Genomic DNA, 21,985 nt, shown 5'->3' with positions numbered 1-21,985 from the left:
GCCTAAACTGAATATGCACACAAGCATATCTCTAATCCATCTCCTTCTTAGCTTTTCTATTTAATATTTTCTCATAATCTCTGACCTCACCTGAAATGTATGTTATTTTAGCTACAAGGTCCCCAACTTGCTTATGCTGCTCTCGAAACACTCAGATGTGGCTCCTGACCACAGGAAACAACCTATGGTCTAGTCTGTTGGGAAGAACAAAGTACAAATACGCCCATTGCTTTATACTTGCACACAGGTAGCTGGAACCACTAATTTTACCTTGAAACTCCCCAGGACATGGGCTCGTCCTGTTTTCTGTGGTGCATGCTACACAAATTAATGGCCAATAAACCTGTGCACTTTATGGTTTTCAAAATAGGGGGCACCCATTAAAAGAATGCAGAGGTGCTCTACAGCAGTGGTCACAAGCTACCACAGAAGTCCCCACCCTGGGTCCCTGGCACAGCAGAATGTTTTTTTTTATCCAGGGACAGTCTCTTTAGCACATGGAACAGGATTTATTCAGCCCAGGAGCATGGCAAAATTCCGGACAGTTGAGATTTCTATGGCAATTTTGGAAAAGCCTATGGACCCTAAGCAATGTACTGGCAGACTGAAGCTTAACTCACTAGAGATGCTCCCTAAGACCAGCAATAGGAAAGGAGTTCCCACAGAACCAGAGCACCATTTCAGGTTTCTATCATCCCACAACCTTTTAAGTCCTTTACTAGTACCTCAATTTAGGCTACATGTGATTTTTCCCAATCCTGGAAAAACCCCTTTGAGGACCCTAGGTAATTTACTGGTGTGATAAGACAAATGAGAGAGCACTGTTTCTGAGCAAGCAGAGGGTGAGCTGTGGTTACTCAGCGCCCCCCTGAAGCACACACAGAAGGATGCCTGCTCAGCAGCCTTAGTTATCAGAGCTGGTCTCCCAACTCTTGCCCCTGCTTCCTGACACAAGCCAGCTGATTTCTTGTATTAGCAGATATACCTGCCATGTTTCCTGGCTCGGTGGACAGAGACAAAGCTGCACTGAGGAAGCCCATATATTCACAGGGTGCAGGCATGACTGGCTTGCTAGCCAGGCAGAGTGCCCTCCCATTGACAGGTAAGGCAGCAGCACAGCCATCCCCCCAGCTTCCAAACAGACCAACACCCAGCACTGCCCCACTGGGGCAATGGGACCAAGACGGACACCCCCCTTGAGAAGGGCACCCTGTGCTGGGCTAACAGGCAAGCACAGAGACCAGAGCTGAAAGAAAGAGAGGAGACACCATTTATTTTCCACTAACCGTGTAGCCTTTGGAAAACCAGGTGAATATAAAGAGCATTTTTTTTTTTTTTAAATAGTTTTTCTCTATTAATTGCAAGGAAGAGCAAGTCAGTAGAAACAGCACAGGCTTCCCCAGTATCTGCCAGCAGCACCTGCCTTCTGCAGCAGCTGTGGAGAATCCCCCAGGGCCTTTTTCATCAGCACAGCTATAAAAGAAAAGCAGAAGGGATTGAGTACAACAGCTAGAACACTACATCTGTACATGCACCTCTTTACGGGCATGCCTGAAACACCATAGGTTCAGCAGAACAAGGAGGCTGGAGAAACTCCTGACATGAAGGATAAAATGAGGTCTCTGCCTAGGGAAAGGCTAGTGATTTACACAAGTCATTTCAGTTGAGGGGAGGATGAAGTAGTAGGGATTTTACCTTTCTATGGGAGCTAATGTGGCATATAACAAAGAGGATTCCTGCTAAAGAACAACACAACACCCATATAGGGCAGCCAGAATGACAGAACTGCAAGTCCAAAGCACAGCAAGTGATACCAGTGCTCATACCAGAGCTTCTGCGACCCACCGCAGTGAGGGATGTCCTCCCTTGTTCTTCCACTGCAAGCGACAAGACTTGCAGAAATGTCTCAGACTCAGGTGGAAGACAGTTTCAGAAAGAGGTAACACCTTTCTGAAAAGGCTTTCCTGCCTGAACCCTTCTGGTTCAAACATGGAGGCTCTCGTCTCAGAGAGCTTCCACCTGAGCTACACTGTCATCCTAGCAAAACACTGATTCCCATCTGCCACATGCTATGTATTTGGGACAGACAAGGAAAAAAGGTTGTAATTAGGAGACAGTGCCCTAGTTCCAGATAAGCCCTGGTGTGGAAGAGCAATGCAAGCACTGTAAACTCTCACTGCAGTGGTGGGATACAGGGAAAACCAAAATCTTCACTCCAAGACTGGGCAAGTAGCCTGGGCATATCACTACTAAGCTGTACCCTGACCCTTACTTTCTAATAATCTTTTTTTTCCACAGAATTTAATAATCAACTAAAAAGAAGTGCTTAAGACATGAGTCAAGCACCCTCTTACAGATAACCCAAGAGAAAGGCTCCCGCACATTCTGAGGTACATCTCATGTACCAGTTCAAGGTAGGTTTCTTTTGCATTTAATTATTTCTCCCATGAATAAGTAACACCTAATGAAAGTGCTCTTACCTTGACAGTATTTGTATTCTGATACCCACTTGCTAGTCGCATGCCTATCCTACAACAGTCCTTTGTTAAGGTTACAGTAGCAAGGGTGGGAGATGTGTGGAAGCTGACACTGCCTAACGTAAGTGCTTAAAGCAGTCATTTAATTTATATCAACTTCTTATTTCAGACTTTAGGCCCAAAACCCACTGAATTAGCCCTCTTCATAGAGTGTCACTCATCATTTTGCCCTTTCTGTCTATGTACTTAAGAGCAGACACACCAGTACCTCATTCACACCCGTGCTTACACCACACTTAACCTTGGCACAGTTTCACAGGAGGGAAATCTCAAACACAGCACCAGTCACAGTCCTCTCAGGTACATGATTCATTTTATGGGCAAGGGACTAGTTTCATGATGAATAATGAATAAACCAACCACTATTCTTGAGTTAACCATGGTTGTTCAAGGACTAGCTGTAGAAGCTGCTACCACATCAACCTCTTTGACCCTCCTGCCTTGCCCTGGAAAGCTGCCTAGAGATACTGCTACACACAGAAACCCAGCAAGAGCATTTGTGAACCTAGGGAAATAGATTGAACTTGTGCTAATGCATATTCATAAATGCTCCTATTCTTACATGTTTGTGTAAGAAAATGCCAAATCATTTAGTCACAGATAATACAGAGTACAGCTCATCTCTTAAGCAATGCCCTCCATACTCACCATTCCCAATTTGGTGTTGCCTGACAATTTTCCTTCACAACAGTTGCTAAGCAAAACATTTGCAATTCAACTTATCACAACAGGTAAGTGGTTCCTAGTGGTTACAACAGTAGCATGCATGGCTGTTGAGTTCATGCTTTGACGTAACCTGGGTTGTGTTTTCTTTCAGATCTTTGATCTCAGGGTATTTTACTCTTTACCTAAGGAATGCCTGAATCATTTCTACTGCAATATATGCATTATGGGTACAATAGGAATAATAAAATTAGCAGATTCCAGCTCCTGCATCGTAATACCTTAGGGGGAAAAAAAACCAAAACCAACCCGAAACCCAAACAAACATAAAGCCCAACCCCAAAGCCCCGTCACTGACAAGAAACACAACCCAAACAGCAGGGCATGCAGTTTGCATGCAGTCTACAAGTCCTCATTGCCATGATGTTTGTCATCCATTTTCTCTACTAAGGAACGATCTAAGTGAGGCAAGGTGCATGCAGATGACATATAGCAGTGTTAGTTACCACATAAAAGTCAAATTACCCCTGGCAGAAACAGCCAGGGAACATTTATTACCACCTGTTTCAGCAGGCAAGGTGCACTCAGATGACAGATAATGTTGGTTACCGCGCACAAGGCAAATTATCCCAGTACAAAACAGACAAGGAATATATATATTGCCACTTGTTTCAGAAGTCCCCAAAGCCTCATTCCAGCAATATCCATGCAAGATCTGTCAATACCTACTGAAACCAATACCTTGCTAGCACCTTAAGACATCTACCACAAGTCTTCTAACTAAAGGAATCTGGGGTAATTTCTGGAAGTTCAAGTAGCTTTCCATTTTTCTTATAACAACCCTGTTTAGTGCAAGACCAATATAAAAAGGTTAATTCAAGACAGAGTCAAACTGCAATATATTTAATATGTGTGGCTAAGGAACTACCATAGGTTTACAGTCACAGATAGCATTCAACAGAATAGAAAGCAGGAACTCATCTCCTTTCCTGCTGAAGTATGAAAGAGTAAACAAAAGTCAACTTCATTGAGAAAAAAAGGAGGGTCCTTCTCACATTAGTAACAAGACAGATGGACAAGCTTATTTCAAGCTTGTGCTTGTCCTATTCCCCTTCAGACCAAGAGCTTCCTAAGCAAATAGACCCCAATAACAACCAGGATGGGTCAAGAGAAGTTCTTTTTCCATTAGCTTTTGCTTCATCACAGGAAGGGGAGGGGGGAGGAGGTGAGATTGCACCTCTCCATCCTTTCTCTTCCACTAATTCATGTAAACTTTATCCATGGATGATCAGAATTTCCAGGTAAGACAGATGAAAAACATGTAGTGATGGAAAAAAAGATCTTTGGAAGCATGGGTGAAAACAGACTTCTGCAATTCCTAAGAGATAATAGGAGTCTTCAGAAACTGCTTTGGAAATTGGCAGCAATGCAGGTTGCTGCCATATGCTGAAGCTCTAAAGAGGACAAGGCAGGTCTTCACAAATGCACTGGTACTGTACTGAAGTGAAAAAGCCCCATGGTGTCTATGTGTATATATGGGCAGAAATGAGTTTGTTAGAGAAAAAACAGAGGAATCTGCCTTGTGCAGGATAAGTGGAAGGAAGGTAAATCACACCCCGCCTTTGGGCCCCTTGGAAGTTTGCTACAGTTATGCCCATGCTGATAGCAATGGTAAGCTATATACCATGCTGCAAAAGTACAAAACCACACCTCAAAATCTAATTTGAATACTATACTTGGCTCTCCAGCACCACAACTGCTTGTATTCAGTACCAGACAGATTGCTGAGTGACACCCATCCACACCCTCATGCCAAGGGGCACAGTCCCACTTTCTAGACTGGTTACTATTGAGCCTGAACAGCTTCATGCACTAATCTCAAACCAGCATTCAGCCAGGATCTACTTTGGTAGGGATCAAGTTATTATGAAATAAATTAATTCCTGACAAAACTTCCCTGGCTTCAAACTTAGACCAATAGTAAATGTAGTTCAGCTGAATCCAGTCTTTGTTCCTAAAACAGTGCATTTTACGTTCTCCCAACAGCTCCCCCAGGGCTGCTGGGATGAGCAGGTCTCTGCTAGTGAGCTTATGGCAGACTGCATAGCTTTACAGGAGTACCAACATGAAACACATTGTTTCAGGGTCTCCAGTTAAGTACTAATCTTCTTCCGGATTTGGATGCCAGCCACGATTATGAGAAGTAAACAGAACTGTGCCATGTGATATGCGTGCTTAACCCCCTTCCTGCTGGCAGTCGGATGGCAGCACAAAGTTGCAATGGGAACAGCAAAAGAGTGTCTACACAGGCTGACTGGCCTTTTGTCTTCAGCTTGCTGCTGTCTTCCTCTGGAAAACCATGACCACACAATAGAAGTTTGAAGAAGGATGAATGTGATTTCCACCACAACCAGTCCCCTGGAAGTCTGCTTTATTCAGTGATCTACTCTACTCTGACCCAAGCATATGCCTGGGCACCAGTGACAGCCACATCCAGCAATACAACCGGTCTACGTGCAGCTTCACAGAGAAAAGGGTATGGGTAATTAAGATCCCACAGTGGGAGGCTCAAGCTAATCTCGTCTGTGGGCCAGGAAGAAATAATCCCACTCCCAACACACTGAATAACCAGCGGATGGCCTTGAAGAGCAAGGGCACAGTTGTCCCAGCCCTTTCCTCAGCAAGCAATCACGCGATTATTACAAACTACAGTAGGTATTGGCCATTACCCAGAGACACCGCGGCTGCTGCACAAGCATCTAGCACAGGGCATCACATGCTGTGCTCCCACTCCAACTGCTGCTACAAGTGTTGTGCAATTATGACCACACAACCCTGCACCAATACCCACCACAGCTTGGGAAGAGGAATTTCAGCCCCTCTTTCCCATGCGATCCTCTTCCCTCCCATGGGATTACATATCCTATCATCAAGGCACGTAGGATCTAACCTTTGCAGAACTCTTCCTTCCTCTTATGCCATCAGATGGCCACAGAGTATTGTGCTTGTAAGGGAAATGTTTTCTTCCTGCACAAATCCGGCAATCCAACTCCAAAAGTGGATTTTCCACAGCGTTAAGTTCAGCCTGCTACTTAGCAAGTCTAGCTACACTTATTAGTGGCCTAGTACCTCCACACGTCCTACCTCCTACATCCTATGCACTGTACTGGCAACTGCCAGAGGAAGTTAGTCATTTCCACGTTAGAGAGCCTCCCATGCCATAAGCCAACCAACCCATTTCTGCATGCAGGTAAGGTATTGTTAAGTGAATTAGAATTTATTTCTTCCCTCCTCAGTTGCCAAAACAACTAAGCCTCTTGCATTACTTAGCAGGCTACTCTCTAGGACTTTTTTTCCTCCTGACTTCCTGATGCTTAAGAACCCAACCCTGATAATTTAGAGCCTGTCCCCAGCTCTGTGTGGTTTCTCTCTATTTAGGACTGCTGTAGGCTGAGCTCTACCCAAGAAGACTCGGCACAGAGCCCTGATATGTTCATGCTGTAGACTTTGAAGTACACTTGAGCAACAGTTGGCAGAGCCAACACGGTCCATATCAACAGTGACCAGGCAGCAAAAGCAGACCAGAGCACTATGCATTGTCAGGGAATAAAGAGCCAGGCACCCATCAGTGGAACCACTGCAGCAGAGCATTCCCCTGCTGATAGGGGATTCCTGCTCAGCTCACTGTAGCAGGAGCCAGTCCTACTGCATTATCCCAACAGGGAAGCACCAGCTCCCAGGCGTGAAGGGGCAACCCACAGCACAGCCTTTTGTTCCCCAAACTCCCTACAGCAGCCTTGCTGCTCTTTAAAGATGGGGATCAGACTACTGGTACCTGTTCATGGAAGAAGTCTGGTATTCTGCAAAGCAGCATGGCAAAGTCCTCGGGTTTTGATCTTTCAGACTTGGAGGGATAAAGACTGCGCTTACTGAGCAGCTTTGTTTCCGCAAAGCTTCAGTAACTGGGCTCGTGTGAACTGCCCTAAACTCTGGCAATCTCTGCAGGGCCTAAGAGGAGGGGGCTAATGTTCCTGCATAGGCAACAGAAGCAGCTTCTTTCCCAGCTCAGCAGCTGCTGCACAGCAGTTTTTTGACTGGCTATTAAGCACTCACATCCAAAAGGCGGGAGACTGCATTGGACTTGAAAATGAGACAGATGCCAAACCCCAGTCCAGGGCCAGCGCCTGGGGACCAGGCAATGCAATGTTCAGAACACAGATCCACCTATCTTTATTTCCACTGCAAAAACAGTTCAGATATATATATTTTTTTTAACTTAGGCTCTCTCCAGCTTTTTCACATTCTCTTGCTGCTCCCTCACTGTGGGGAGCTATCTATGTTCAACTCTTCTACCGTTTTGGTACATTAATTTTAACACCGATTCAGTTCTTTCACATAGCTCACAGTTCATGTCCGCAAGCAGTTATGTTGGAGCAATACAGAGGCTGTGCCTTGCAAGGGAGGGAAGGAGCCACTGAGAATACTTACTTCTCAGGCAGCTACTGCTAGTGCAGCCCTCTTTATCAAGCCATAAACATAGTCTTTCTGCTTTCAACATTACTTACTTGTGGCAGGCAGGTTTCCATTCTCCCACTCCAAATCCCTTCCCCCATAATCTCAAATGTTTTGCATGGCTAGAGGTGGTTTTGAGCTGCATTCCTACCTATGGAGAGTTGGCGGACAGTTTATTCTTTTCACATGCAGACTAGAACTATCACCTGGTCCAAGCTGCAAAAATTCAAGGAATTTGGGCAGGACTTACAAGAAAGTGAGAAAGCATTGCTTTGCTTTCCAACCGAATAAAAGGTATTCAGAAGCCTGGAACACAGCACAAACCTCAAGCTCCTTTTGGCTGCCAGAGCCATATCCCATATGCATTTGCTGCAGCTCCAAAAACCATATTGCTGAGGGGCTGGTTTAACGGCTGGTGTTGACCACTTTATTGACAAGCTGCCGTTAAAGTGGGCAGTCCCACTCTGCACTCACCCTTCAACTTCTCTCACTCTGTCACCCCCTTCTTCTCTTAACCTTAGGCTCAGCAGGATCAACTGTGCTGTCTGGTTGAAAACTCACTTTGCTGACCATGGGCGCATCCAGCTGAGAACAAGTGTCAGATAAGCACAGTCAAACTGGACTGAAGATTGTGAAACTGCATCTGGAATGAGTCTTGCCCCAAGTAAAGGGATGAAGAGAGAACACTCAACACTTGCATAAGCAAAAGTTAAATAAATTAGGTGCAAACCCCAAGATTTTGGCAGGTCTTTGGAATAATTAGGGACTGCCAGTTTGGATATACTTTATGTCACCCTCTGGCAAACTGTCTAGAATACACTTTACAGACTACAATTAAACAATACATTTATTCACTCCTTCAGTATAGCTGCAGAAGTACCGAAGTTCACTACTCAAAAAGCAGCTAAGTGCTATGCAAACTACATCAAGAGCTCTGGAGTGCGCTATCCCACACTATACATATGTAAAAATATTTTACCTACTCGTATCCTCTTGAGAAGGCAAAGCAAGTAGCAAATGGAGGGTAAATTAAGCCCCAGTTAGATAGAAATAGGCATGTTTACCTAATATTTTCATTCTCTTCCACTAAGATTGGAAGAGTGGCTTTTGTTCTGGTGCAAGTAACACCACCAAAGCAGTGTCTACACAAAATAGATTAAAGATAATTATTAAAAACTTACTAACAAAAAGTTTCAAAAGCACCATACTTTCCAGCACCACATCATTTTATTGATGTATCAGACCATGAAAGCCAGCAATTCACCTAAGCAAAACAGCAATCTTCAAAGCATATAAAATCACTGAACCCAATGGCAGAGTAAGATGGGAAAGCAGATTTTCCTTCCCAGTTCCTGTTAATGAAGTTGAGGCAAGGAAAGGAAGATGAGAAGAGGAGGAAGGAGAATTTCAGATAGGAAACTGTAAGCAGAAAAAGATAACAAGGGGCAGCATGGGAGATTTTAAACTCAAAGCAAAATTTAACAAAAAATAGTATGCTCATGATTTTATTCCCTTTGTTTACACCCACATCAGAAACTTACTACCTAATACTGCTGTATTACACTGACAGAGTTGGAAGGGTGTGGAGAAAGGGTCATCTATACCCTCAAGTTTGTAGCAAGAAGTCTGAAAGCAGACATCTGAAGCTAAAGATGCCAGAAATACAGAAGCATCACTCTGAAGTGGTCTATTACTAGATCTCATCCTGAGGACAGGGAAGCACTCAAGCAGGGTGAGCCAACAGCGGCTGTGCCATCACCTGAAACCAACAGCAAGTCAAATGCATGGTACTAGTGTTGAATACAGAATTGAAAACAATTTCATTGAGTCAAGCAATTGAAATTACTAATGGGAAGCAACTTTTACGTGCTATAATTAGCACAACTTGTCTTAAGATAATCAGTTTTAGATACAACTTTTTATGCTACCATCTATTCAGTGCTTGTGGCTTTACAGCACCTGGGAACCATGCTCACAGATCAGAGTTCCGTGGGGCAGGGCAGTATACAAACACAGGCCAGAAAGACTGTCCCTTTCCCCAGTTACCCTGCAGGATGTGAGCACGGTAAGAGACTGCAGGAAGATGCAAATAACTGCTAGGACAGAGTACATGGCAATAGGCAGACTCTGCTCAGGACAGCAAGCAGAGAACTTGGCATGTCACAAGGCCCACCACATCTATCTCTAGCCACTGGAACTCTAGGACTTCTTCACCTTACTGACCACTCTGACCTACATGGCAACAAGTACATTTTCAATCTTTCATGCAAATCAGCGATAGCAATAGATTTCTGGGGCAATAAGGTAACTTTACAGACAGCAGTGGCAAAGGCTGACAGCACACATCTATCCACTTTAAATGTGTTCATACTTTGCTCCTCACCACTGTTCTCTTCCTCCTCAAGAAAGAAGAGCCTGAGTTACAACAAGCTCCATACTGGGAGGTAAAAATGAGGAATCAGAACAATGGCTGAAGAAAAGCACGTTGGTACTGCCCTCCTGTCAGGAAAGCGGTCTCATTTGCACCCAAAAGAAGTGGCTGAAGAATGCAGCAGAGGGATGTGTCTGCTTGGAAACCCCTAGGCCTGCAGAATTAATCTGGAGCTGAAGTCTCTTGGCCTTGACTGCAAAGTTAGTAATTTGGCAGGTGGGAGGACAGCACAGACATTGTGCATAGTGACAAGAGGGTACCCTGACAGCAAAAGGAGACATGTAATAAAACAGATGTCAAGTGCTACTACATCATTACTTCATACCACCAGCTGCCCTGCAAGTTCCACCCAACACTGGTGTCTTCTGACCACAGCTTGCAAAGAGAAGGCTTCTTTCTGACAAAGCGGCAGCAGATCACCATAATCTGGGCACACGAGATCACCTCCATGGGCTTCTGAGCTTCTCCGGGCTGTGGGAGGGCCAAGTAGCACCAGCCAGGGCTTGGCATGACAGACAGACTGGCCTGTGCCAGCCTTGCCCTGTACCCCCTATACCCACCCCTAGGTCATCAGCAGTAATTAACTCTCACAAGACTGCAAGCAAAAGTTGTTCCAAGCTCTGCAAACACAGAGGACATTATGCTTCAAGTGTTTCAGTTACTGTATGCAGTTCACTAATTACAGTAGTAATGATTGGATTATGGCCAGTTAACAGCTTTAAAGAAACAAGACATCACAGGAGGGGGTGGGAAATACTCCTTTGGGTCTAGGATGGAAACAGCTTTCAGCAGTCCACGCTGCAGGAGGCTGTCAATAGCTGGCTGGGTCAGACTGTTTGCAACAGGCTGCAAGCAGCAGTGTAATGTGTCACTAAATGATATGCTGGCACACTAAAATCAGTGTTGGAGGAGGTGTGGTTGCAGGAACAGAAGATCCCGTGTTCGCACGCCGGCTCCGTCAGCTCCAACACCTCCGCGTGACTGGACTCAGAAGACATGCTGCAGACGGGTGTGTGCACGCTAACGTACCTACAGAGTATGATGCTGTGAGACTTTGTTTCAGCATGCAAGGAGATGTAACTACAAGAGTTTTAGAAACATTTTAACAGCTAGCTCCAACCAAACCACCAAATGCAAACACCCACAGACAGTATCAGGAGCCAAAGGTGGCCGCCAGAAAGCTCGAAGTTTCTTTTCATTGCCAATTGGTGCCAGCACTGGAAGGACCACAGTATCAGGCTCTAATCCGTTAGTCCTTCCATTTGCCAAAAGTCCATACAAGGAACATGCAGGGAGAGTCCTGGATTCTCACACATCTTACCCTTCCTCTGCATCTGACTGACCACCTTGCAGAAAAGCAGGTGGGCCAATGGATCCCTGCAAAAAGTCTTATCCCAATGCACTAAGACAGCAACAAGAAGCACTGCCAGCTATGGAAGGTGGCCATGCCTTTTCTGGATGGCAATAGGTCCCAGAGGCACAGCCTCCCCCTTGATGGGCATCTTCTGCCCCACAGCAGCTTCCACAAAAGAAGAAAAGACTATCCTACTTTACAGAAGAAATCTAGTGTGTTGAAACACACTATGAAGGGAACAATACTCATTCTCTGATGACAATCCTGATGGCACTGCCAGCAGTACACCCTTGTGGGTTGGCAGCTCTGCCCAACTAAGGAAGGCCAAACCCCTGCACCCCACCACCCACAACCACCACACCTTGGTGGTGACATCCATTGTGTCTCCTGCACAAACTCTTCAATGAATCCCCTCACCCCCTCCTCAGCGGTATCTTGCTGTGCTTGGCTTCCTTGTTCCCCTCTCCTTTCAGAGGACTTCAGATGACAGCTGGCAGAAACTGAGTTTGGTATCGCTGGCTGGAGGGTGAGGATTTCTGGCAAGAGAGAACCATGGAGCTGGGCACCTTGCCCAGAGTGAGTTCACACTTGGCTCACCACAGCTGGAAATAGCCTCATCCCTGGCCAGAGTTCCCCAACAGCCCAACAAAACCCTCGGGAAACGGCAAGTTTCCACGCGTTAGCCATTTTGAAAGACTGTGTTCATGGACGTACCACCCCTACCAACCTCCTCTGCACAGCACAGCCGCCTGCAAGTGCCACTGCCAAAAGGTGCTCAATGAGCAAGCGCTGACTAAGCACAAGGACTTGCTTTGTGTGTGGAGTCAGGTGTGGTCAAGATAAACGCTTCGCTTCCTCTGGATGTGCTCCTCCCACACAGCAGCACCGGGAGCACAGCTACAGGGAAGACAGAGGCTTGAACAAAGGTAGCCCCATGCTCCTCTTCCCACCACGCCCTTGCACCAAAGCTACTGCCCTCCCCTCCCTCATCGGTGGGAGATCTCCACATCTCCCAAACCAGAAGAAACATGTAAGAAACTCACCTGGAAGCATAAATATGTTTAAAAGCTGGAACTGCTTTTGACTGCAAAGTTTTCCTTAGCAAATTAAGTATTTTCTGTTGTGATAAGCCCTGGCATAGACACGGTCTAAACAGCTTTAAAGGAAGTGTCCTTTCTTTGATACTGTTTAGCAGTTAAGAGCTTGCTCCTTTTTGTTTTTTTTTTTTCTTCACCTGTGGAACCAAATTATAACATTTTCTTGTGGATAATACATCTAAGAGCAGAACTAACTCATCTTCTGAAGGATAGATTTAAATAAACTGAGGGGATCACAGGTAAGTACATTGGGTGGCAAGAGAAACTCAGCTGCCATAGACCCAAGGAATCTGGCCAGGAAACAGGGTTCTGGGATGCACACATCACTTTCCATGATGAAGAAAAGAGCACTCAGCTGGGATACAGAGACCATACATGGTTCTCTTGCTCTCCCTCATCTCTGAGAAGCCTTTATGGGCTAGCTCCCGGAGCAAAGATGTAACAGCACAACTTCCATTTACAGCAGCAGTGAAGTCCATGTGCTTAGCATCATATGCTACAGCAAGGAGTTACAAGTGCCCTGGCTGCCTGATGCAAAGGCTATGGAAAGCACAAGTCCTTCCTCTGCTGCCAACTGGCCTTGGTTCAGAGCCTATGTATTATGGGAGAGCTGTCCTCAGACTCATGAAAGGAAGAATTGATTATTCTGCATGAAACCTCTCCAGCCTCCTGCACCCTGCTCACAGAAGGGGCAGAGCAAGCAGGCTGCCCATCCACACTGCGCTGTGTGGCACAGAGACACAAAATGTCACAAGAGTTATTCTGCAAACGAGGAGCTCACGTTAAGACACAGGAGCAGAGCCCACCTGTCCTATCCTGAAGGGCAGACCCTACACCACAGTAATGCATGGTCACTGCAAAGTCAAGCAGACTGCTAAAGAAGCAACCAGCTGATGCATCAAGTCACCCATGCCTTCCCGTGACCACATAAGCCATCTAAGCAGAAGTGGAAAAAGTTGCTTCTTAAGAAGTCTACCCTTCAGCCTCCTATCAGCTATCCCCACTGGTGTGTTTCTGCAAGATTGCCCAGAAGCCTGGATTGATGGTATTCGGACCTACTTGAAACCACTCCAATCTATCACAGACAGGTGATATATGGAGAATCATATAAGTGGTGTCTGCTGTTGTGAGTGTTAATAGCCAAGACAGCCTTTTCACCTGCCAGCACTTCCATCTTGGCTCCAATACAATGGAAAGGACAGTTTTGCTGCCTTTTCCCACACCACAGGGACAAGTACATTTCCAGGAGACTTTTGGTCTACATAAGTGGAATGACAAATCAAAGATTCAATCTGGATGAGACTCCAAAAGCCCCTACTTATTCATGCACACCCCAGCCCTGCCAATGGGAGCTGTTTCAGTGCACTGAGCATGGAGAAGGTCTCTGCAGAGCCTTGTTCATGTTGTAATGCTCCAAAGCAGCAACGAACTTGGAAGGACAAGAAAGGACAACTGCAAGCAAAAGTCTAAAGTGAGCCAGCTGCGGTACTGGTACAAGGGTTGGCTTGCAAAAGCCTGACCCAGCCCTTACCAAATAAGATACACACATTGCCAGCTAAATGAGAAAGACACAACGACAGGAAATCCACATGAGGAAAAAAAAGCGGTTCTGTCTTACTACCTAATAGGGAGCCAAGAGGTTAAACTGGCCCCAGGCCACACCACAAACATCCTATGACCAACTTCTGCTCTCATGCAGTGGGGGAAATGAGGGCAGGGAATGCAACATTGGGAGGGGAACAGGAAGCAAGCTTTTCTGGTTAATCTTATTAATGCTACTGTTTTTTTCTCACTTAGGTGTCTTTAGGGTTTGCCCAAGAAGTCCCCAGTTCAGTCTCAGGGATCTCGGTGACTCTATTGAAGACCTGTACATCAGTTTCACATGCCAGAGTCAAAGTGAAGTGGTGGCTAGCTCAATAAAACAGAGGCGGGGGGAGGGCGGGAAGGCGTGGAACTAGATGATCTAAAGGTCCTTTCCAACCCTAACTATTCCATGATTCTACAACTGGCACCAGACAGCAGGTCCTGTTGCTGACACGCCTATCTCACCACTCTACACCAACTCATCCCAACAGATCCAAGCTCTGTGTAACATGCTTCAGCCCCAGTGTCCCAGGGTCAGAGCAAATCTTATGCCTCTATGACGAAGTTGTGACTCTGCCTTCCCTGATAATAGCACGTTTCTGCCACCTAAGTTGCCAAGCATGCTTCACATGTTTTTCCCCCTACACACAGAGTTCGCCTATGGCTTTGAGGGAATGAGAGGGTTTTACACAGCTATACAAGATTTGTAGAAGTCACGGTAAGAACATTCCGTATGGTAACCATGCTTCCAATAGCCACAAGTGTCAAGAAAACAGTTTCAGGTTCTTATGTATCCCCCATCCTCCTCAAATATTATTGCTTAGACTGTACAAAATCACCACAATACATCCCTCAAGCCCCTGGGGCAGACACAACACACTAAGGTGAGACCAGTCCACTGTATGTGTCATATTTTAGCAGCTTCAGGACATTTCCCCAGACAGCTTCTCCAGCATCTTTTCTACAGTGACTGGGCCTGCACCTCATTGTAGAAAAAGCACAGCCATGTGCTAGCATAAGTGCACCCAAGAGAACAACCTGAGCATCAGGCACAACAGTGATAATCCACAGGCACCTGGAAATGCTCTCAGTCCCTCCCAGCACATCCGTGCAAGTTTTCACCACCTCTGTCACTGCTGCTTGAAAGCTTACTTGAGACAGCACACAAAAGCACACAGAGTCACAACCTGGCTGGGGAGGCCAACTGAACCCTGCTCCTCCTCCAATTAAAAATGCATGAGATCTGCACTGCTCTCACAGCACACATGAGAAGAGCCTACAGCAAGAGCAGCTGGAAACATACTACTACCATTCATGGTGATCACGTCGGTGCTGGGAAGAGCAAGTACTGTTCACTGGGTCTTCACTGTAACACACATGGCTTCTAAAAACGTGACCCCTGAGTTCATGAACACTTTTACTGAACAGGTTTACCAGCCTACATTCTCACAGCTACTATCCAGTTACACTTGAATTTCACAGCCCGACAACATCATCTCATACAAAAGCATGTGCTTCCTTCTAAAGGGGCAAGTTCTCATCAGACAGCTAAGAAAACTGAAGCTTCCAAACAGCTTCTGCTTAAAGATGCCCTACGTAGCACGCCAGACACCCCAAGCTATAGCACCGAGCACTGCAAGCAGTCAGGGAGGAAAACAATGTTATCCTCTCCAGCCTTTGCACTTATGCGCAGAAAAAAATGTCATTACCAAATCACATGCACAAGAATTTAAACTGGTTGCCTGAAGCAGTCAGCAAGAAATTCCCCAGACAGACACACTTTACATCGCTGGGCTTGTGGCTGGATGCCTTTGAAGTGTTTCATCCTCCCCCAGAGGATTAGGAGAAGGAACAGCTCAATACGGTTTGATCAGTATCATGTTCTTCTCTCAAGTTGATCCTTGGGATCTGTTATAGAGCGCCCCACCAAAACCAAAGAATGTGCAGTCTCTTTTTTAACCCAAGCCTGCTTTCTCCTTAGTTTCTCCCCTTAAATAGGATGCAGGATATGTCACTGCAAAGTGCACATGCCTCATTCATCACTAAGAAGTTACAATGAATGATAATGTTCTTGCCAAGAACCCCCAAGGCACACACTTCCTGACAAAACCTGATCATAGAAAAGTATGAGGCAGCTCCCAAATTCAAGGATAAATAACTGATTTACAAAGCCAGTTATTTCCAGAGCCCTAGCTCTGAAGTTTTGAGTTTAACGTTTGGAAGAGCAAGCATCTGGCAATAAGCTACATATGTTAAACAACAAAAGCTTGATCTGAAAGATAAAGAGATATCTGGTGATCTATATTGCCTGCCTGACCGTAAAAAAAAACAGCTGAGCAAGCAGTCTTATGAATTTCACCATTCTGCTTCTGTATTGACACTGGTTGGTGCAAAATAAGACACACAAGGACTATCCCTCTCTATGGCCAGTCAAGTACTACACAGTGTCACTCACAGTGGGAGCAAAGGAACCCAATATGGTGCTATACATTCACCAACACACATTCATTTACCTCATTGCTGAATCTATGATTGTACTGAAAGAAACTTTAGCAAACTACAGATTAGGTGTGGTATCACACCTCTGCGTGGGTTCACTTCAGCCTTCTGGAAATCTAGATACCCTTCCCAAAATAGACTCTGTCTGACAAGAGGTCACTCAATCCAAGAGAAAAGGAAGCCGTGACTGTCAGAGATGCTAGTCACACTCATACCACCCGATCTGAGCATGCTACCAGCAGGCTTGGAGGTGGGGCATTTCCATAAGGGACCTGGGCTCCATTTATCCCCAAAACTCAAATCCTAACAAGAGCAGCAAGATCTGTTGCATGCAGACACAGCAGAGCCATGAGACCCATGGCTTTTTAGGTCATTGTGTTTATGCGTATCTTCACTTGCAGGGCATGGCATAGAGTGGTGAGAGGAGATACAGGAGACTCCCATGTCTAACAGGGAATTTCTGTAAGTTCATGAATAACTGTACTTTGTAAGTACTTGTTTAGGGCAGAAAAGGTGTTCCCAAAGTTTGCATTATCACTGCTTCAGCAGCACTGTAAATTCTCTCAGCCAGTGATATCACTTACTGCCACATTGCCACAGAAATGTCAACCTGGTGAAGCAGAGCAGCACTGGATAAAGGCAAGGCACGTTTAGTTCAGCGATCTGATTTTTTAATTATTACTATTTTATTTAATAAAAAACATTACTATCATTCCTTACAGCATTTAATTTGTATATGGCTGTCTTCCATACGCTGTAAATGAAAACTGCTTCCTAATGACATTGCCAAGATGGCAGCTGTCAGGTCAGAAAGCAATTCAGCACTTAACAACCTCCCCCAGCTCAACAGCTGGGACAAGTTGCTTCAGGTCAGATTTTAAAACAGACCCCAAATGAGGTGCACCTTGAACAACCAGCTCGTGAAACTAGAGTGGCCAAGAGGAGATCCTGCTGCAGGCAGGGCCTGAGGACTCACCCACACCCCAAAACAGCACCAGCTTCCTCACAGCATCATTTTTGTCCTCCCTGGGACACTCAGCAGGCCATGGCAGAAAGTTTTCCCTTTCACCCTTCCCTTCCCCTCAACTGTGAAGATGAGCCAGGTGTGCTGAATGCCAAGACCCACCTCCCAGTCCCTCAACTCCAAATCCAGCTCCTTCACCAAAAGCCCCCAGGTGACTCAGGAAAAGTTTGAACACTGCAGCTGGCCATTTGCCATCAGAAGAAAAGATGTCCTTGTGGGCACAAGTGACAAACTCTCGGCGAGTAAATACCTAGGTACATGCTTTTTACATGGCAAACTATCTGAAAAGCTAGGTGAAACTGTTGCAGTGGGTTTCAGCGTTCTTCTCCTGACTCCAGACAGAAAAGAAGAGAGAAGGGAGAGGAAAAAAAATTGCTATTAGAATAAATTAGTGAGATGAATTCAGCAGTGCAAAAGGGAAAGTATTTTAATCTCAAGAAGAGACCCCCTGCTCCTACACAAAAGGCTGTGCACAGGCTTATATCAAGTGAGAAGCAGCTGAATTTGTTCTGCACGCTATTTTTTTACTACTTATGAATAGCTATGCTATGACAAGTCCTTTAAAACCTCTTATAATCTCTTTTGATAGACATGAAAAGTAGGCTTCCCATGGAAAGCCACTTTCCTCCCAGGAACTGTCACTTTATCCCCGCATTGTAAAACAGTAACTTCCCAGGAAGGGGCAGGTGGGAAGAGGCACGAGACCAGTGTCTCTTCTCTGTATCACGTTAAAGAAGCTTCACCCTCCAAACATGAATTTCCACTCTGCAACTCACCTATTTACCCACCTCAAAGCAGCTCATGGGATCATATCTCAAGCACCATGCCAGACAGCAAAGACTGTGTGTATCTGTGCCTCAGCACAGGTAGGAAAACTGAACCACCCCCCAAAAACTCAGCAAGCTTCTTACCTTTACAGTGCGTCTGTTGAGCCTGCTACTAAAAACCCGGCAGATCTTCCTGCTTCTGATGCCTGCCATGAGCTCTGCTGAGCCCATGCAGACAGGAGAATGGGAGCTGGATTCAATTCATCTTTGAGCAATATCTCCAGACTGTTTCTTCCCAAGACTCAATTAGTCCCAGCTGCACAAAGCTGTGGAGGACAGCACTGAGGCACAGCTATTGCCAGCCTGCAGGGCCTTACTGAGCTACAACACGAGGGGCTGGGTTGGAAATAGCCAGCAGGACATGGCCGCTTCTTGCCCTGACATTTGCTGAGTGAATTCACTGGCCATGCCACTGCTTTAGACATGCTGTCTCCCCTCCTAGAGGGGGCCTGAGCATGGAAGTTTCAAGTCAACCTCTCTGGCTGGCTTCAGTGCCATAAATAATAATGGAAATAATTCAGTAATACTTAAGTCAGATTTAGTAATAAATCAGACAGATTTCCTTTGTCAGAAATTTTCTAGGTGTTCCTTAGGTGAAGAAAAACCTAAAACATGTGAGTCAACTAGGAAAGATTAAGCCTGAAGAGAGTCTACAGCAATATTTGAGAGGCACAAATCTCTCCTGTTCACCTCAGCAGGCTATTAACTAATGTGTACGGTAATGAATATTTATACTATTGCAATGATTTCATTTCAGAGGTAAGAAGGGGTGACAGCTTTACTACACCACACATGTGAAGTTTATGGTTGGTGGATACACTTATCTTCCCACCTGCAAAGGAAGCAAGCCCAAGACCCCAACAGGGCTTTTGGACACATTCAGCTGCAAGGTGGGGAACAAGACTGTCCCTCAATACCTGCAGAGCCTGCTCACATTGATCCCTCTGAGGGGACATTAGCCTGACAGGCTCAACTGGGAAGAGCCATCTCTCCCAGACCTGATCTTCCTACCTACAGACAACAGAGGGGTGCATCACAATAGAACTATGAGCTTGCACCCACTGCAGAAGGTAGCAGATTCAGCTGTCCATCAGCAGGAAGAGAAACAACCAAGTGACCCCACCACCAAAGGACACTTAAACTATGTAGAGCCATCCTGTCCAGCAAGCTGGAGAGAGACACCCAGCATGTCAAATCAGCTGGATGACCATCAAAAGAAATTGGCTTGATTATTTTGAAGTAGATATGTTAATTCCTTAAAACTTCCTCTTAGATTCTCCCCTCCTCTGCACAAGTAACCCAAGTTAAGAGAGTAGCTCTCTGTCCCCCTCTTGTGATAGGACCAAGAGGAATTAAAATCTCCTGGAAGGAGGTAATATTAAAAGAATATTAAAATACGCCCTTTACAGCACATATCACAACTTGGTGCTTGAGACTACTTATTAATCCAAAGGTTTAGCTCCTTCTTCTGACAACCAAGTTAGTGTCCCACTACATATAAAATATTTGCCTCACCCTGCACCCCCACAGCATGACAACCATTTTCCCTGACAGTGAGCAATACTGGCCATCTCACTCCGAGTCCCTCTGGCTGTTTCTAGATGTATGGGCCAGATAGAGGCATGCAACTGGAGATACAGATCTGAGCCAAACAGATCTTCTGAAGAGGAGGAAACTTCCCTCCTCAAAGAAGTAGAACCCAGTTTTCTGATAAGCCATCCAGCACTCACACCCCAGACCAAGACTGCGTTCCTCTCTTTCTCCTTTGTTGAAATGTTAGCTCACACACCATCACCTCTGTCTCCATTAAATGCCTTGGTTTGTGTGCTTTAATTCTCCTGCTGTCTACTCTCACCACCAAAGTCCCTCCAAGAGAGTAAACCGCTGAGAGCAGCTCTATAGCTACCACCTTCAACTAACTCATCAGACTCCAAGGCAAAGACTTCTCAGCAGCACCATTTCAAAGAGCTGCGAACAGGAGAACCTAGAAACCCTTCATCTGGAAGCAGAGGAGGTGGGAAAGGAGATGGGCTGAAGAGGAGTCTTCTCACTGGTGTGCCCTCCTTCTCAGTTGCTCACAGCTTCTTACAGGAAGCCCCATACCATGGGCTACATTATATATAGTAATGTATCATCTAAGCACAAATAAGCAACAGCCTCCCCTCTAGCACGGAAGCTTTGAGGATCCTCCTGCTTGCTCATAGCTCAGGCAGAGCCAGGCACGATCCAAAACGTGAGCCCGGAACAAACAAGTGCCTGGCTGGGAAAGAGGTGGGAGACGCGCACTCCGAGGTGCCCCTGCCATGTTAGCATGAGTGTTTGCTTCAAATTCTGCCTTATTGTTGCTCGATGAAGTGACTAAAACGGAAATGTTCCGGGGATTAGGATTCCCGAGTGATCTCATACAGGATGCTTTTGGGTCTAAAGGGGGAGGGAAAAAAGAATACCTAACTAGCGAGCGGCGAGGCTGGCGCTGCTCCTCTGAGCTCCCCTCCCCACCGCCACCCTTTCGGCTTAAAAAAAAAGGGGCCGAATGTTACCATTTTTGGACATGAGTCCTCGCAAGCCATGCCCTAAACCACACCATTCAAACGAGAAGCCAGTCACCGTCCCGCTGCCAGGACGGCGGGGCCGGGGCGCGGGCAGCGGGCGGCCGGCGGGGCTACGGAGGGGGCGCGGGGGTGGGGGGACCCGCCACCGCTCCCCGCTGCCCCCCGGGGTCCCCGCTCCACCCGCGCCCACCTGCGGGCCCTGCTGCCGGTGACAGGGCGTACATCTGTTGCTGCGGTGAGATCCGCCGCCGCACCTCCCTCCCCTCCGCGCCCTGCCATCACCCGCCCACCCCACCCGCTCCGCCGCGCCAGCCTCGGCCAGGAGCGCACCGGCCCCGCCGCAGCCGGTGGGGGTGGCGAGGCCGGGTTCCGGCGGCCCCGCGGTGCGTGTGTGTGAGGAAGAGGAGAGCGGCGCTCTCACCTTCCTCTGCTGCTTCTCCCAGGCCGGGTCGAGGAGCAGGTCCCGGTCCCAATCCTCCTCCGGCTGCATGTAGTCGTTGGTCTGCTGCTGGTCGTAGTGATCCATGGCTGCTGATGCTACGGCCCGTCTCTGTCCCGTCCGTCAGCCCCGTCCTCCCGTGTCCCGCCCGCCGCGGTGGCTGCCCGCTGTGACCGGCCCCGCGGCCGCTCAGCCCGAGCAGGCGGCGGCAGCGCCCGCTCCCACCTCAGCCTCAGCCGCGCGCAGCAAGGCGGGGGCGGGACACACCCCCACCCCCCCGCCCGCAATACTGCCCCCGCGCCTCCCATTGGCAGGACACCCGCCACAGAGGCGGCAGCTCCCGGGCACAGCGCCTCGCTCATTGGTGACGCAGCACGTCCGTCAGGGCACCCAGCCTTCGTGATAGGCGGGCTGCGCCCGCTGCGTCCCGCCCCCAGCCCCGCCCCACACGTCTCCTGCGGCGGTG

At 46.9% G+C, this 21,985-nt stretch overlaps 1 protein-coding gene and 1 long non-coding RNA gene across 7 annotated transcripts in view; one reads left to right on the top strand and one right to left on the bottom strand.

Moving 5' to 3' along the window:
• The window catches only part of ACTN1 (actinin alpha 1), an 87,320-nt gene extending 65,548 nt beyond the window's left edge, over positions 1-21,772 (bottom strand). For 4 of the 6 annotated variants that reach the window (XM_062619206.1, XM_062619208.1, XM_062619210.1 and 1 more), the window contains exon 1: positions 21,502-21,771. In XM_062619206.1, coding sequence (XP_062475190.1) covers positions 21,502-21,606 — 105 coding nt within the window. In that variant the 5' untranslated portion in view covers positions 21,607-21,771. Of the gene's footprint in view, positions 1-21,501 lie in introns of all 6 variants that reach the window. The other 2 variants (XM_062619207.1, XM_062619211.1) reach the window with 1 other exon arrangement.
• Positions 6,336-8,447, top strand: LOC134163939 (uncharacterized). The gene is made up of 2 exons (XR_009964918.1): positions 6,336-6,450; positions 8,234-8,447. It is a non-coding gene; the product is annotated as an uncharacterized LOC134163939 (long non-coding RNA).
• Positions 21,773-21,985: the final 213 nt, after the last annotated feature.

The sequence above is a fragment of the Pezoporus occidentalis genome, unplaced genomic scaffold, assembly GCF_034315485.1.
Source record: "Pezoporus occidentalis ecotype Australia unplaced genomic scaffold, CSIRO_AGI_Poc_V1 ctg21, whole genome shotgun sequence".
Taxonomy (NCBI): Eukaryota; Metazoa; Chordata; class Aves; order Psittaciformes; family Psittacidae; genus Pezoporus; species Pezoporus occidentalis.
Note: the sequence above shows the minus strand (reverse complement) of the source record. Positions and strands in the feature narration are given on the sequence as shown.